The 15206-nt window shown below is 42.5% G+C and overlaps 1 protein-coding gene across 1 annotated transcript in view; it reads left to right on the top strand.

The window, feature by feature from the left end:
* The window catches only part of Pla2r1 (phospholipase A2 receptor 1), a 126241-nt gene that overhangs the window by 85777 nt on the left and 25258 nt on the right, over window positions 1-15206 (top strand). The window contains exons 13-18 of the mRNA XM_028868708.2: window positions 2512-2657; window positions 5647-5731; window positions 10119-10251; window positions 10796-10831; window positions 11294-11451; window positions 14508-14572. Of these exons, the coding sequence (XP_028724541.1) occupies window positions 2512-2657; window positions 5647-5731; window positions 10119-10251; window positions 10796-10831; window positions 11294-11451; window positions 14508-14572 (623 nt within the window). The remainder of the gene's footprint in view (window positions 1-2511; window positions 2658-5646; window positions 5732-10118; window positions 10252-10795; window positions 10832-11293; window positions 11452-14507; window positions 14573-15206) is intronic.

Raw genomic sequence — 15206 nt, 5'->3', positions numbered from 1 at the left:
GAAGGCAGAAAGACCGCACATCAGTATTAAACCCAAGGAAAAGGGCCCTGTGCACTGGCTATCAGCCCTGGAAAAGGACTCTAAATGCCTGGCCAGTTCCTAGAACTGGTGGGAGGTTTTGTAAGATCTCACTTGCCAGAGTCCAAGTCCAATATGGCAGGATGCTCCCACAAGTCAGGCAAAACAACTTTAGTGTTCACAGACCGGCTGCAAGAAACCGGAGAGTCCTAGGATCCTAGAGAGCCTGTCCCTCAAGGCTCGGGAAAGCAACTCAGGGTGGCAGACGGACTCTCTTGCGACTGAAGCCCAGGGATTAGGGACGCACTCTGGGCTTTATGCCTCACAAGCCACTTAGGTCCACTGTGATGAAACACCACTTGACCCCCTCCCCTGGGAGAGACAAGGACAGTTCCTCCTTTCCTCCGGGTGTTGCATTCTCCATACATTCTGGACTAGAACTGCAATCAAGAAAGAGCAAAGCAAGGCCAGCCATGGTCATGTATGGAATTGTCTTCCTATAATAAGTACAAAGGCACCAGTCAATGCTGTCTATATTGCCAAGCATACACCAAATAAAGGAAGCCAACACTCAGTGGGTATTAGAAATGTGCCGTTCTATATCGTTTGTAAGTCCATGCATCAAGGAATTATTATGAAATGATTCTCATACTAAGGACAGACTTTAAAGCCTGCTTGCTAATCACCTCAAACAAGGTAATACAGATAGCATGTGTGTGTGTGTGTGTGTGTGTGTGTGTGTGTGTGTGTGTGTGTATGTAAATGCTTAGAGCAAGAAGGGTTTGGAATTAAGGTGTTGAAATATTTACATATATGTAATGAGATATCTTGGGGTTTCTACTTAAGTCTAAATATAAAATTCATTTGTTTCGAATACATTATGTACACATAGCCTGAAGGTCATTTTATGCCATGTTTGGAACATGAATTGGTCTACTTACTTACAACAGTGAGAATATCACTCACAAAAGTTTCAGATTTTAGAGTAGTCCATAATTTCAATTTCCAGATTAAGAATGCTCAACCTATATATGAGATGTACATATGATATACGTGTGAAATCCTTGAAGAAATGTCTGTTTGCAGATAGGCTTTAGATCCTAGATTTAAACCAATTCTTACAATTTTATTAGAAATACCCACTTTTTAAAAATTAGTCTTACATTTGGTAGTTTTCTCTTGGTTCATTCTTCAGGTAGCAATTCTCCAAATCCATGGGAAAAGTTCTTCCTCATCACCTGGACACACGCAGGATGAAGACAGATAGTATTCCCCAGACACTGTGGTGCAGATGTAGCAGGAAACACAAGTGAATTCACTCCATTTAAATGTACACAAGAAATGCCTACATAAAATTCATAACAAAAGGCCCAGACATGATCTCATGGAGCAAGAAGTTAAACTTCAGAAATGAGTAAACTGAGGCTGGTGTGATGAAGTGATTCACCCAAGATCACAATTATTTATTGACAGACTTGGAATAAATCCCTGGTCTTGGGACTCCCAGCACAGTGTTGTTTTACTATCCATCATCCTGATGTGTCAACAAATGCACGGTGTGCTTGATGTGCATGGTGGTGGGATTTATGAATTTAGAGTGATTCGGGGAGAGGTTCCCCAAGGAAGCAAGTTTTGACATATAATTTAAAAGATGGAGAGGCTGTGCTGTGGTCCACAGGACTTGGAAAGGCATTCATTCTGGTCTCAGCAAATCAGAGCCTGGTGAAAGCTGGCCGTAGAGTGTACCTGCAGCATCAGAGGGTAAAGCTTAGTGGCCTTAGTTACAAACAGCAAGAGTGCAGAGGCCCAGGATTGGGAACACTGGGTCTTCAGCTGCCTCCTGCCTGATCTTAAGACAAAAGCAGATGCTCCATCCAAGTAACTGCTTCCTGTTACCACAATAGCCAAGGAATAGCAGAGAATTTAGATATACACCATGGAGCTGCAAACTCAGCAGAGACCCAAAGACCCTAGAAATATACCTGCTGTAAGCCTTCAGCCTTGTGGATCCAACAACTCAATTGTCATTCCATGAATTCTGACTTGTCCATAGGCAGGCTGCCATGATGGAAATGGATGGATTCTGGAGGCAAGGAGTCCTGGGTCTAAGGCAGGTTTATAGGTGTGTGACCTGGTGCTGTTAATGTCTCTTGACCTGATTTTCCTCATATATTGACAGACATTTATTAAGAGAAAACTCTACATCTGTCGAAAGAGGGTTAGTGAAAAGGAAGCCAAGGAGGGTAAAAGGTGCCAACAGTTTTATAAGGACTGGGCGTGTTCTAGTTTGATATGTCTGACCTCTTCAGATCAGAACTTCACTGAAGAAGAATACAGGGACGGAAGTCTGGCTCAGTAGAAAGAGTGTGTGCTCAGTACGCAAAAAGTCTCTCACTTCTTGTCCTCCACCGCCCCCACCCCAAAAAAGAAGAGAGAGAACAAACAACACTAAGCAGAACTCAGCAGCCTCGCTCCAACTGTGTTGCTCCCCAGGTGTTTCACAGCGAAAAGGTCCTGATGAAAAGATCATGGAGAGAAGCTGAAGCCTTCTGCGAGGAGTTCGGAGCTCACCTTGCAAGCTTTGCCCACATAGAGGAAGAAAATTTTGTGAATGAGCTTCTGCATTCAAAATTTAACTGGTAAATATGTACTAATTCTGAGAAAATTATAGTCAAAAATTGTCTGCTAGTAGTGACTTCTTAGGGATGAATATCCCAAGTGGTTGTTTACAACTTAAATATTTGTTTCACGTCTAAAAAAATAGCTAGTCACTGCTTATGAAAGAAAACTATATTCTCATATAATTTTGTGTTTATATTGCACCAAGTTCACATTGCATATTGGATATTCAAACTCTTTCTGTGTGCCTTCAGTCAGATTTTGAGAGCTTGCTGTCAGCAGTATCGAGGTTGGTGGATTTCAAAGTGTTGTCTGAAGACTCTCAAGGTCTTGGGGTAAATGGGACCATTTGGGCACAGCTTCAGTTCCTCGCCTGCGACCTCCCCAGAAAACACAGTCCCATTTCCCTGACAAGGATTTCCTATGATGAGAGTCCAGTTAAAATTTGTTGGGGAGGGAAGTCCCAACAGTTTAAAACAAAATCCAATCCAGACCTCTAATTGTATGTTTGAAGAAATCTATGTTCACTTATCGGTGTGCACCAATTGTTAGAATGCCATGCTCACGACGTTATAAACGCTTGATGTTGGTTGGTTGGTTGGTTGGTTGGTTGGTTGGTTGGTTGGTTGGTTGGTAAGTTGGTTTATTGGTTTGTTTGTGGGAATTTTTCTTCTAGTGGACAAACCCAGGGCCTTGTGTACTCCACCACTGAGCTAAATTCCCAACCCTATCAACTAAATTTAAATAGGAAGGAACCTAAAGGCTTCATAGGACACTCTCATAAGTGAATATGTAATAACCATCAAATTATTCAGCTTTAGCGTTTACAAAAATGACCTTCCAAGTAAGATCAAATATGAGTCTTAGAGTAATTTCATAGGAAAGGATTTAGTAGAGGGGGTATTGTTATTGTTCTTTGAGAGGGGGTAGGGGATACAGCATCAGAGGGATCAAATAAAACTGAAAAACAATGTACAATATTAGAAATATGGTATATAATTAGTATTGTGAAGACTTCTAGCAGAAAACCCTTTCTCCGTAAAATGTTTTTTCCCCTCTTGAATAAACTTAACAGTCCATGGAATTGCTAGTCCCTCCAGGAACCACTGACTGAACCCTTGGTTCCAGACAGAGCCTAGATACTGGGTCTTTTGAGATACAGAGTCCTCTATGGCACCTCAGACTTGGTCAGGCTGGTGTCAAAGAAGCCTCCCCATTGGTTGGATTGCTTGCCAGCTGCGGAGGACAGCTTCCAAAGTCCTATGTTCTATTGCACTTTGATATGTTAACCCCTTGCAAGACATGCCCCCACATCAGGTAACAAACGATTTTCCTTTAAGATCAAATGTACTGACATTCTTTCTGTTCTCATAAGTGTCCACACTTCAAGTTCCTAGTAGAATTTTGTGCATCTTCCAAATTATTGATCTTTAGCATCTAAGCACCGAAGTTGTATAATGTGTGCTTTATTTTTGCCCACACTGCTAAGGGAATTCAGCTGTGTCAAATGTGTGTTGTTTAAAAATCACACAATTGAGGAAATTAGTGGAGAGGACATAAATATCAATTTGTCTTCCATGAGCCAGTAGAGCAGGAAAAACAAAGAATGCTGAAATCAGTGAGGAAAGAGATGGAATGTTCCCAGTGCAGGGAGAGTGAAGTTGGTTTCTAGCCTGTGCGCTGGAGATGCCTGACCTTCTAGAGGTCACCCTCACCTTCTTAGAAGTATGGCATCACCCAGACACCAGTGACCTCAGATGCTCTGGCCTGCACTTGACTTTGGTCTCTGTTTTTCACATGTAAGAAGCGACCCTGCAGAATGGTCATGCTTTTCTGTGCTAAGTAGGGGAAAGCATCTGTCACAACTTCTGAGTCTCTTAAATCTTTAATTCTTCAAAATTATTCTCAGAAAATTATCCTAGTGAGATGGCTCATTGTACAATTAGGCTTTATTGCTTGATTTATTGAGTACTCTGCAATTTGACATATTTGTGCTCTGCCTAATAGAAGGGACGGAGATTCTCTGTGAAGCTTCTTGCCAAGTCTAAACCAGTGGTGACTGTTCAAGTTAATCTACCATGGCCCGGGCTGATTGGCCACAGAGTTATTTATGTTGGAAACTGGGGGGGTAAAAAAAAATCCCTAAACCTTCTGTGCACCCTTTGTTACATGGGGAATAATAGTGATCAACTTTTAGAAAATACACAAATAGTTGATAAAGGAGCAACAAATCAAACCACAGTAAAACAGCACATAAGAAGAGTAAAGCAGTAAATTGTACAGCAGTTAAAGTCATCCAGAGATGCTCTGCTCTAGGATGTCCTAGCAGCTCCTTTCGGTGTGCTCATGACCTGATTGAAAGGCATTTCCATTCTTATGAAAAGCTCCTCTTCTCAGTATAGGCTGATTCTTCTCCCTGTCTTAGTTAGGGTTTCTATTGTGCTGAAGAGACACCATGACCACCACAACTCTTATAAAGGAAATCATTTCATTGGAGCTGGCTTACAGTTCAGAGGTTAGTCCACTGTCATCATGATGGGAAGCATGGTGGCATGCAGGCAGACATGGTTCTGGAGAATTAGCTGAGAGTTCTACATCTGCATCAGCAAGCAGCAGGAAGAGAGTGAGACACTGGGCCTGGCTTGAGCTTCCAAAACCTCAAAGTCCACCCCCAGTGACATAGTTCCTCCATCAAAGCCACACCTCCTAGCAGTGACATTCCCTACGGGCCTGTGGGGGCCATTTTCATTCAAACCAACACACTCTTCATTGTGCATGAGCCCAGAGCAAGCCACAGGAGTATGTGAGTCTCAATGTCTCCTCTCATTTCAGAGCACAGGGTTTTGCATATAAAACAATGTTTGATCCATTGATGTCAACTTGCCGCATCCTGCCAATTAGCATCAGCTCTTTCCTGTTCACATAAATGTTTTACCATATCTTGGAACCTTTCATCTCATGCTGGGAATGAGACTGGAAAGACAAAGCTTTTGTTTCTTCTCCTTCTAGGACACAAGAAAGGCAGTTCTGGATCGGATTTAATAAAAGGAACCCTCTGAATGCTGGTTCTTGGGAGTGGTCTGATGGGACACCTGTAAGTCTGTTCAAACTGAATACAGGAGATGAAGTCAAGCCAGGTGGTCCTGAACCCCTACTGAGTCAAACAACCAAGAGAGCCTGGAAGCAGCTGTAGCAGCACCTTGGCAAACTTACATTAGGTCTTAGCCATGACAGCAATTGTACCAAGGTCCTGGGAAAACCAGGGCGACCACACTGTTCTGAGACCCCTATATTTCATCCTGAGAAGAAATCCAAAAATACTCCCCTAAACTGCCTCCCATTCAGAGAAACAGCTGCTCTTTACAATAATACCCGGATTCTAACCCATCCCCCCTTTCCTACACAATGACTGTGTGAGTATGGGGCCTTTGTCCATGTCACAGTGAAAAACTATTGGGGAGCTTATGAGATAGCTTGATTGAGTAAGCATGCTTTACAACCATGAGGATCAAATCCCCAGTACCCACAGAAAAAGGCAGACACAACTGCACCTAACTTCACTGTTGGAGAAGAGAGAGGGTGGATCTCTAGAACTTGCTGGCCAGCCAGCCTGGCCAGAATGGTGAGTTTCTGGCTCAGCATGAAGACCCTATGTCAAAGTGGTAAGGTGTAGAGAGGACAACACAGAGGAAGACACAGGACATCCTTCTCTTGTCTTTGACTGCTTGCCCCTGCTCCCCTCCACATATACAGAAAGAAGAAAAAGAGAGAGAGAGAGAGAGAGAGAGAGAGAGAGAGAGAGAGAATTTTTATGAATGGTTTTTATTCTCTCTCTGAAAAAGGGCAAATGTTGTCACCCTTCTTAGTCAGACAAGGTAGTTCCAGAAGTGGGGAAAGCATTGCTTTCCTTCCGCCCCGTACTCACAGACCTCTGTGAAGGTTTGCAAGGACCCGGATGTTGCATTGTTTTTTCAGGTGCATTGAGGATTTCTCAGATTTTCATCAAGGTGACCAGGAAGATTACATGATACCATTTCAACTCTGAAAGGGGGTGGTTAGGACCAGCCTTCAGGGAACATCTGAGGCAGCCGCTGTTTCCCAAACCTTCCTAACATTCTGTGGACTAGGTGCATTGCACATGATCGCACTCTGTCCTTCCAGTCACTCACCCCAGTGGACAGTAGAACAGTTAATCAACCTGAGATATTACAGAGGGCAGCCAGGTTCTGCATACAGTAATCTGACTCTGAAGCTACAGTGCTGTGACATTTCCCAGTTTGTCAAATACTGGCAGCCAAAGATAAAGACCAACGAAGAAAAAAGCCTATTCAAAGGCTGAGGTTCAAATTTGTAGCTGAGAAGGGATTTACAAGAAAAGGAACAAAACAAAACAACAAAACCCTTTGCTTCTCCAGGAGACAATAATAACAAAGAAATGCTAGTTGAAAAATGATACTAACCCCATTTTCCACTCCAACGTTGCTTCTTTGGAAAAGGGTGTCAAGAACAGAGAGTGGCAAGAGGCCATAGAGAGGGTTTGGGTCCCTCGGCTGTGCCCGTCTGTTTTGCTAATGAAGAAACCAAGGCCCAGAAACGGAAGGGATGCTGAGGCCATTTTGCACTTGGGAAACAAAGTGTGATGCATAGAAGTTGAGCTACTTTGTTTTGTTTTAGTTGCTCAAACTAATTCATAACAGGAGAGGGACAATTTGCTTAAAAATAAACGAGACTAAGTGAAGGGGTGCGCTGAGGCTCTCAGCAAAGCCCACCCGACAAAATAAATTATAACTCATGCCATTCTCCAAACAGGAGGATAGATACATTAGATGAATTGATACATAGCTTTGTGCATATTTAAATAGTTCAAAATGCCAGGCGATGGTGGCACATGCCTTTAATCCCAGCACTTGGAAGGCAGAGCCAGGCAGATCTCTGTGAGTTCGAGGCCAGCCTGGGCTACCAAGTGAGCTCCAGGAAAGGCACAAAGCTACACAGAGAAACCCGGTCTCGAAACCCCTGTCCCAAAAAAAAAAGTTCAAAATGGCTTCAAAACATCCTCTTATTTCCCACATTTTAACCCTAATTTCACGTGTGGTTGGTTCTTCTACTCTTCTGTCAGGTTGAAAAGGTTTGCACCTCATTTAAAAACATCTGTTACAGGAATTACATATAATCTGTGGTCACTCAAAACAATGTTGGTTTGATGAATCATGAAAGCTGTCTCTGGAGCCAGGCATGGTGTCTCACCTTTAATCTCAGCACTTAGGAGGCAGAGGCAAGTGAATCTCAATGAGTTCGAGGCCAGCCTGGTCTCCATAGGGAGTTCCAGGCCAGCCAGGGCTACATACTGAGACCCTGTCTCAAAAGAATAAAACTAGCTCTCTTCTAGTCAAGCAAGATGCCCAAAGGAAAGGAGGTCAAGGTGAAGAAGGTGGCCCCAACCCCCACCGTCGTGAAGAAATAGGAGGCCAAAAAGGTGGTGAATCCTTTGAGAAAAGGCCTGAAAACTTCGGCATTGGGAAGGCATCCAGCCCGAAAGAGATCTCACACAGCTTCTTACACTTGCTCACAAGTACAGGCCAGAGACAAAGCAGGAGAAGAACCAAAGGCTGGTGGCCCATGCTGAGAAAAAAGCTGCTGGCAAAGGGGATGGCCCAACTAGGAGACCACCAGTCCTTCCAACAGGTTCAATATGGTCACTATCTTGGCGGAGAACAAGAAGGCTCAGCTGGTGGTGATTGCCCACGATGTAGACCCCACTGAGTGGTGGTCTTTCCTGTCTGCCCTGTATCACAAGATGGGCATCCTCTAGTGCACCACCAAGGGAAAGACCACAGGAAGACATGTACCACTGTTGTCTTCACACAGGTTAACTCGGAAGACAAGGGCGCTCTGGATAAGCTGGTGGCCGCTGTTAGAACCAATTACAGTAACAGTTAATATGAGATCCGCCGCCACTGGGGAGGCAACATCCTGGGTCCTAAATCCGTGACTCACATTGCCAATGCAGAAAAAGACAAAGGTCAAAGAACTTACCAGTAAACTGTGTTAAATGAACACTGCTAAGTTTTCTGTACATAAATATAAATTTCAAAATATAAAAAAGCAAAACAAACAAAAAGCCTAGTTCAATCTTAAATTTTAGTACTTAAAAACTAAATGCTTAGCATTTAACATAAATGCTTAGCAAATGAATTGGCTCCAAAGATGATACCAAAATCTGGAACAGCTCTGAACCTCTAAGCTTACCCAAGATCCCAGAAAACAGCCATCTTAGTCAATGTTCTATTACTGTGAAGAGACACCATGACCATGAGGCAACTCCTATAAAGGAAAACATTTAATTGGGGTTGACTTAAAGTTCAGAGGTCTAGTCCATTATCGTCATGGTAGAAAGCAGGGTGGCACACCCACAGACATGGTGCTGGAGAAGGAGCTGAGAGTTCTACATCTGGATCGGCAGGCAGCAGGAAGAGGGAGAGAGACATTGGGCCTGGCTTGGACTTCTGAAATCTCAAAGCCCACCCCCCAGGGACACACTTCCTCCAACAAGGCCACACCTACTCCAACAAGGCCACACCTACTCCAACAAGGCCACACCTCCTAAGGGCACCCCTCCCTATGAGCCTATGGGCCTATTTTCATTCAAACCACAGCAATGCAAATTCAGAATGAAGCATGCATCTGATTTCTTCTGAAGAAAACAATAGAAAAATGTGTGTGTGTATATGTGTGTGTGTACGTGTGTGCATATTTGCACATGTGTGTGGAAGCCAGTGGCCAATGTCGTGTCTTCCTCAATCACTCTCTACCTTTTTTGAGACAGGACCCCCAACTAAATTTGGAACTTACCAATTGGGCTACAATGGCTGGCCAGTAAGAGCAAGGTTCTTCCTTTCACTCCCACAGTGTTGGAATAGCAGGTCTATGCTGCTATGTTGAATTTAAAATAAAAAAATTTAATGTGGGTGCTGCAGGCTTGGATCCTTATGCTTGCAAAGCAAACACTTTATCAGCTGCCTCATATCCCCATCCCTTCATGCCTTATGGTAAAAAGAAAGAAAAAAAAATACTAAGTACCCATTATCTTAGTTCTCACAAATGTGGACAAGTCTAACCCTGTAATGACATGCAGTCATTTCTGAAGATCCCTCTGGAGTCTTAGAGCAGTGGCTCTCAACCTTCCTAATGCTGGGACCCTTGAATATAGTTCCTCATGGTGACCCCTAACCATAAAAATTATTTTGTTGCTACTTCATAACTATAATTTTGCTATTGTTATGAGTCATAGTGTAAATATCTGTGTTCTCTGATGCTTTTAGGTGACCCCTGTGAAAGGGTCACTGGGCCCTGCAAAGGGGTCGTAACCCACAAGTTGAGAACCACCGCCCTAGCACTTACATTCATGGGTGCCTTCTTTGATCTTCTGAAACTCTTTTGGGGGATCATCATTAAGGAATAACAAACTTCATCTGTCGCAGGTTGTCTCTTCGTTTTTAGACAGTACTTATTTTGGAGAAGATGCAAGAAATTGTGCTGTGTATAAAGCAAACAAAACATTGCTGCCTGTGAACTGTGCTTCCAAACACGAGTGGATATGCAAAATCCCAAGAGGTATAAGATCTTCACTGTATGTTTGAGTTTTAATGAGATACAGCGCTTTCTCAAATAAAGAGTCACAGAGATTCAAAATCTCAGCACTCGAACCCTGAGCCACATGGCCAACAGCCCGCCTGATGAGTCTAGCTACACTAGTTTGGTAAGCATGGATAACAGGCAGAGGAGAGGAGACAGTACAGTTCCCCATCCAAGTTGTCCATTAGGAAGGAAGGTCACCAGCAGACCTATGGAGTAAGTACAGTTGAAAGAAATATCACTCTGACATTACGGGATTACCTGTGCTGTGAATGCGGGAAAGCGCCCAGGACAGTGTGTGACATGCAGTGGCCCCCAGCAAGCATCTACAGCTTTTCTTTAGACTCTCTGGAGATTCCCCTTCATGTTGGAACTCTCCACAGAGTCTAACCAGTCCAGAGCATCTGTCCTTCAAGTTATTTTTTCAAGGTGAAGTAGGAACAGTGTGGTTAGAGTGAGGTAGTTCAGAAACTGTGCACCTGCGTCGAAGGATCAGTCAAGATGCTTTGCTTTCACTCTACAGATGTGAGACCCAATTTTCCAGACTGGTACCAGTACGGTAAGAGCCAACCTGGCAATTCTCAAACTTCTGAACACACCCCATCTTATCCTTCCCATACTGCTCGCTTTCTTATATATCAACCTAGGGCTAATTCATTCAAATTAACAGATCATGAAGACATAATCCAAGTAATAAATGTACTCATTAAGTCAGGTTGAAATTAACATCACAACTTCATTTTTGTGGCATATTATTTTAAAATATGTATCTATCCCTGACCTTTGAAAACTAGTGAAGGGGTCTTATATGAGATAGACTAAGAAAATAAGCACATTATATGTGTGTGCACAGGCACATGTGTACAGTGTATTCACATGTATTTATACCCTTTTTTAAAATGCCAAGTGACCAAATTACAAACTGCTATTGGAGTCAGTCATAGCCTGCATTTCTTCAAGTCTGCCCTATATCCCTCACTAGTCTTGACGAGGTCAACATCATTATCTGGTTTCCTTGCAGATGCGCCCTGGCTCTTCTATCAGGATGCCGAGTACCTTTTCCACACCCACGCTGCAGAGTGGGATGCCTTTGAGTTTGTCTGTGGCTGGCTGCGGAGTGATTTCCTCACAATTTATTCTGCTCAAGAGCAAGAATTCATCCACAGCAAAATCAGAGTGGTACCTGAACACAAATCACTACACAAAATTCATAGTTTACACCTTCTTCTGTCCTATGGGGAGGAGATATTTTCAAAATTTGACTTCACACATTTATTTATGTTTCCATGAAAGTCGTGGATCTTTCGGGGACTGTTTTCCTTCCTGCTCTGTAGATTAATAGAAAACAGTGGAGACGCGGGTTTGTCACGTGGCTGTGTCCTTTGGCTTCACTTGGTTCTGTAATAGCAATGGTGTTAAGTTAGTTGAGTTCTGTTTAGTGAGATTCACCTGTCACTCTCTGCACTCAGTTTCACTAGGATGCTAACACCCCTGAAGAGGGCTCCCCACCCCAGATCTAATCACTCACCCGAGGCTCCTACTTCCTAATATGCCATCTTGTGAGTTAGGAGTTCAATATAAAAGACTAGGAAGGGTGGAGACATATACATATTCAGTCTGGCAGGATCTAGCTGTAGATTTCAAGCAATATTTATCTCTACCCGTGATTGGCATTTTTTGTTATCAGTAGTATGGTGGTGTTTATGGTGAGCATTAACATTTCTCAAGTAAGAAGTCTTGTGCCTAGGAATATCCTTGAAAAGTGGGTCAATGCAGGAGAATTTACTGGTTCCAAGGTGAGGAGTCGAACTTGTCGAGGTCATATCACTCGCTTTTGAGGCATACCCACCTTATAAATGTCAAAAAGGTTGGAATAAGTAATTACTTTTAAATAACAGATATTTATATCCTCTTCCTATGAAGAATAGTACCTTGGACTGTGAAAGGCAAAATAACACTTGGAGTGTAGGAGAACTCAATATAAGCTAGAAAGCTAGATACAGTTTTTAAAGTCTGAAAAAGTGATTTTTCTTTTCAAGGATTCTTGTGTTTCCTTGCTCTCTTTGATAAGAGACCACAGAGTGTTATCATGGCAAGCTTTGAATGTTTCTCTTAGGACCAATCTTCTCTTTCTGATCATTGATGGAAACATTAAAAGCTACCAGTACTGATGAGTCATAGGACATGAATGGTTCACCCATCAGTCACTTGGCTACCCCTTTGATCTGTGGTCTGCAGTATTTGCATTTTAAAACAATAACCCACTACTACTTTTAAGTTGTGTTTATAAACACTTCTAAGACAGTATATCAAATTCATGATTTCCCAAAATCTGGCATTTTTAAGCCCTTACAATAAATCAAAGCCCTTGATCACTCTGGTGAAAACATAAAAGATGACAGATTGCCTTTACTTTAGAAAGCTAGTGGATGAGATGTTGGCTTGTGTTTCTATCTCATTGGAAAGTGACTGTCCATGTGATGTTAACTGGAAGGGCTACTTGGACATACCAACATGTAGCTGAGAGATGAAATGCCTGGTCATATTACATTTCTTCTCTCAAGCATCTGTTATTAGGTTTCTATTGTTGTGGCCGTATACCTAGCTAACATTTAAAATACTCACTTTCCACACCAGGGTGTTTGGCCTGGGCATCTTTCAGTTTGTCCCATGAAGTTCCCTACCACATACATCACACGTATAATGTGCTGTGTAGAGGATTACCATACCTTAATTCAGGTGGTAGTCACTGTGCCACTTAAGATGTAAACGTCATAATCTCTCTTTAAAGGTCTTAAATTAGAACATGGAACAGGCCATGATTTTGATTGCTGTTACCCATGAGCCCTCTCTCCCCCTCCCCCCCTTCCCCCTTCCCCTCTCCCTCTCCGTCTCCCTCAGTTTTTTAAGACAGGATTTCTCTGTGTAATAGTCCTGGCTGTCCTGGAGCTCACTCTGTAGACCAGGCTATCCTCAAACTCCCAGAGATCCACCTGCCTCTGCCTCCCGAGTGCTGGGCTTAAAGGTGTGCGCCACCACCCTCCAGCAACCCACGAGACTTCTCTAGGTGGGATGAGGCTGTGGTTCTCTCACTGCACCCACAGTCAACTTCAACAGAGCCCTCCCAAAGTCTGAAAACGGGAATCTGAATTTAGCATGTGGGTACATGTCCGTGAAACAGCTCCTCAGGGATCTCAAATTATAGTAGTTTCCCCTTGCAATATTCCCAAATTGCTGATCTGGCAGACAGCCACGCTGTTTAAGGAATAAAAGTACACTCGTTTCAAAATTAGAATGTTAGCAAGCTATCACATTCTGTTGCACAATGACCTGAAATTCATATGGAAATAAATAATATATCTTAAAATTTATCCCCAAGCCTTCTCAAAATGAAACAAGAGTACAAATTTAAATACATAATGCCTGAAAATGAACAGGTTTTTTGGCACGTAAAAGTTCATTTGAATTTCAATACACACACAGAGGGAGCAAATACACCGTAAAGCACACGGCATGAGATGGCTCAGTGAAATCCTTTCTGTCCCCTTCCTCTTTTATGACTATGGAGCAGGGCTTCAATTTCCTGGGCCATAAGTCCAGCATTACATCTGGCTGTGCAGTGTATACTTGTGTGTGCGTCTGATACTTCACTGTGCTCAGGCTGGGTGATTAATATTGGCTTTAGATTAATAAAATGGATAAAGGGTAATTTTCTAGCTGTCAGACATTGGAATTCTGCAGTATTCTTTTGTCCTATGCCATGTCTCTCTCTTTGAATGCTGACACTGTTTAAAGCTTAACAGACTAATACATATACTCTAAATCTTTATTCTGTTAATGTCTTTGTACCTTGTTTGTCAAATAGATGTGACATCTGCAGTGAGCTTCCCTAAATCACCGAGGGAAGACGCCATTAATTATAGTCAGAAAAAGAATCCATCTTCTCTTTTATGTTTTATGTCTTCTTACAGAGTTAGAAATTTGGCTTTTCATGTTGAATGAAACAGAAAATATTTTCAATGGTTCATTCCAGCTCTCTTTCATAATGAACGGGGAGTGTTTTAGAACAATGCAATGTCAAGTTGTCTCTAGACACTAGCTCTTAGTTGCTCCTCCGGATGTAACCAGGTATAATCGTAGTAAATAAAAAGCTAATAGCATCCCCATTGATCTTAATAGTGAACAATGTAAGCAAGAACAATAAATGCTGACATTCTCTTTCTTCCCTTTAATAGCTATCAAAGTATGGTGTAAATTGGTGGATTGGAATCGAAGAAGGAAGAGCCAGTGATCCAATTCAGTATGAACCGAGATTAATCTGTATTTAACATTATTTGACAAGTCATATGCACAGAATGATTGGACTGGATCTTAGTGACCAGTTTGCTGAATAGCCTTCAGCTGTTACCTTTAACTTACCAATGTTCATTCTTCTAACCAAAGGCATGGGTGTTTTTAAGTCAGTATCAATGGAGCCATCACCAGTCTGCACCACAAACATGCCCATCACCTGGGAAAGCTTCTGCCTCCCAGGCTTTGTGTGTGTGTGATAAAAACACAGCATAAACTTTACTGTTAGAAAATGTTGGTATATACAGTGCAGCATTAACTGTAGGTAAGATACTGCATGTACTTAGCCAAATTGAATGAACTAGTACACTTTCAGTCCATACCCCAGAACAAAGTTGAACTCAGATACTGAACACGCAAAATGAGACCTAATTTCTTTTTTTAATTTTCCTGGGACTGGAGAGATGGCTCAATGGTTAAGAGCACTTGCTTCTCTTCCAGCATTTGGTTTCCAGCACCCACCCTGGGCATCTCACAAACCACCTGTAACTCCAGCTCAAGGGTACTTGACGCCTCCTTCTGGTCTCCATGGACATCTACATGCATGTAGCATAAGTCTACACAAACACAGTGATATGACATGA

Source organism: Peromyscus leucopus, chromosome 4, assembly GCF_004664715.2.
Source record: "Peromyscus leucopus breed LL Stock chromosome 4, UCI_PerLeu_2.1, whole genome shotgun sequence".
NCBI lineage: Eukaryota > Metazoa > Chordata > Mammalia > Rodentia > Cricetidae > Peromyscus > Peromyscus leucopus.
Note: the sequence above shows the minus strand (reverse complement) of the source record. Positions and strands in the feature narration are given on the sequence as shown.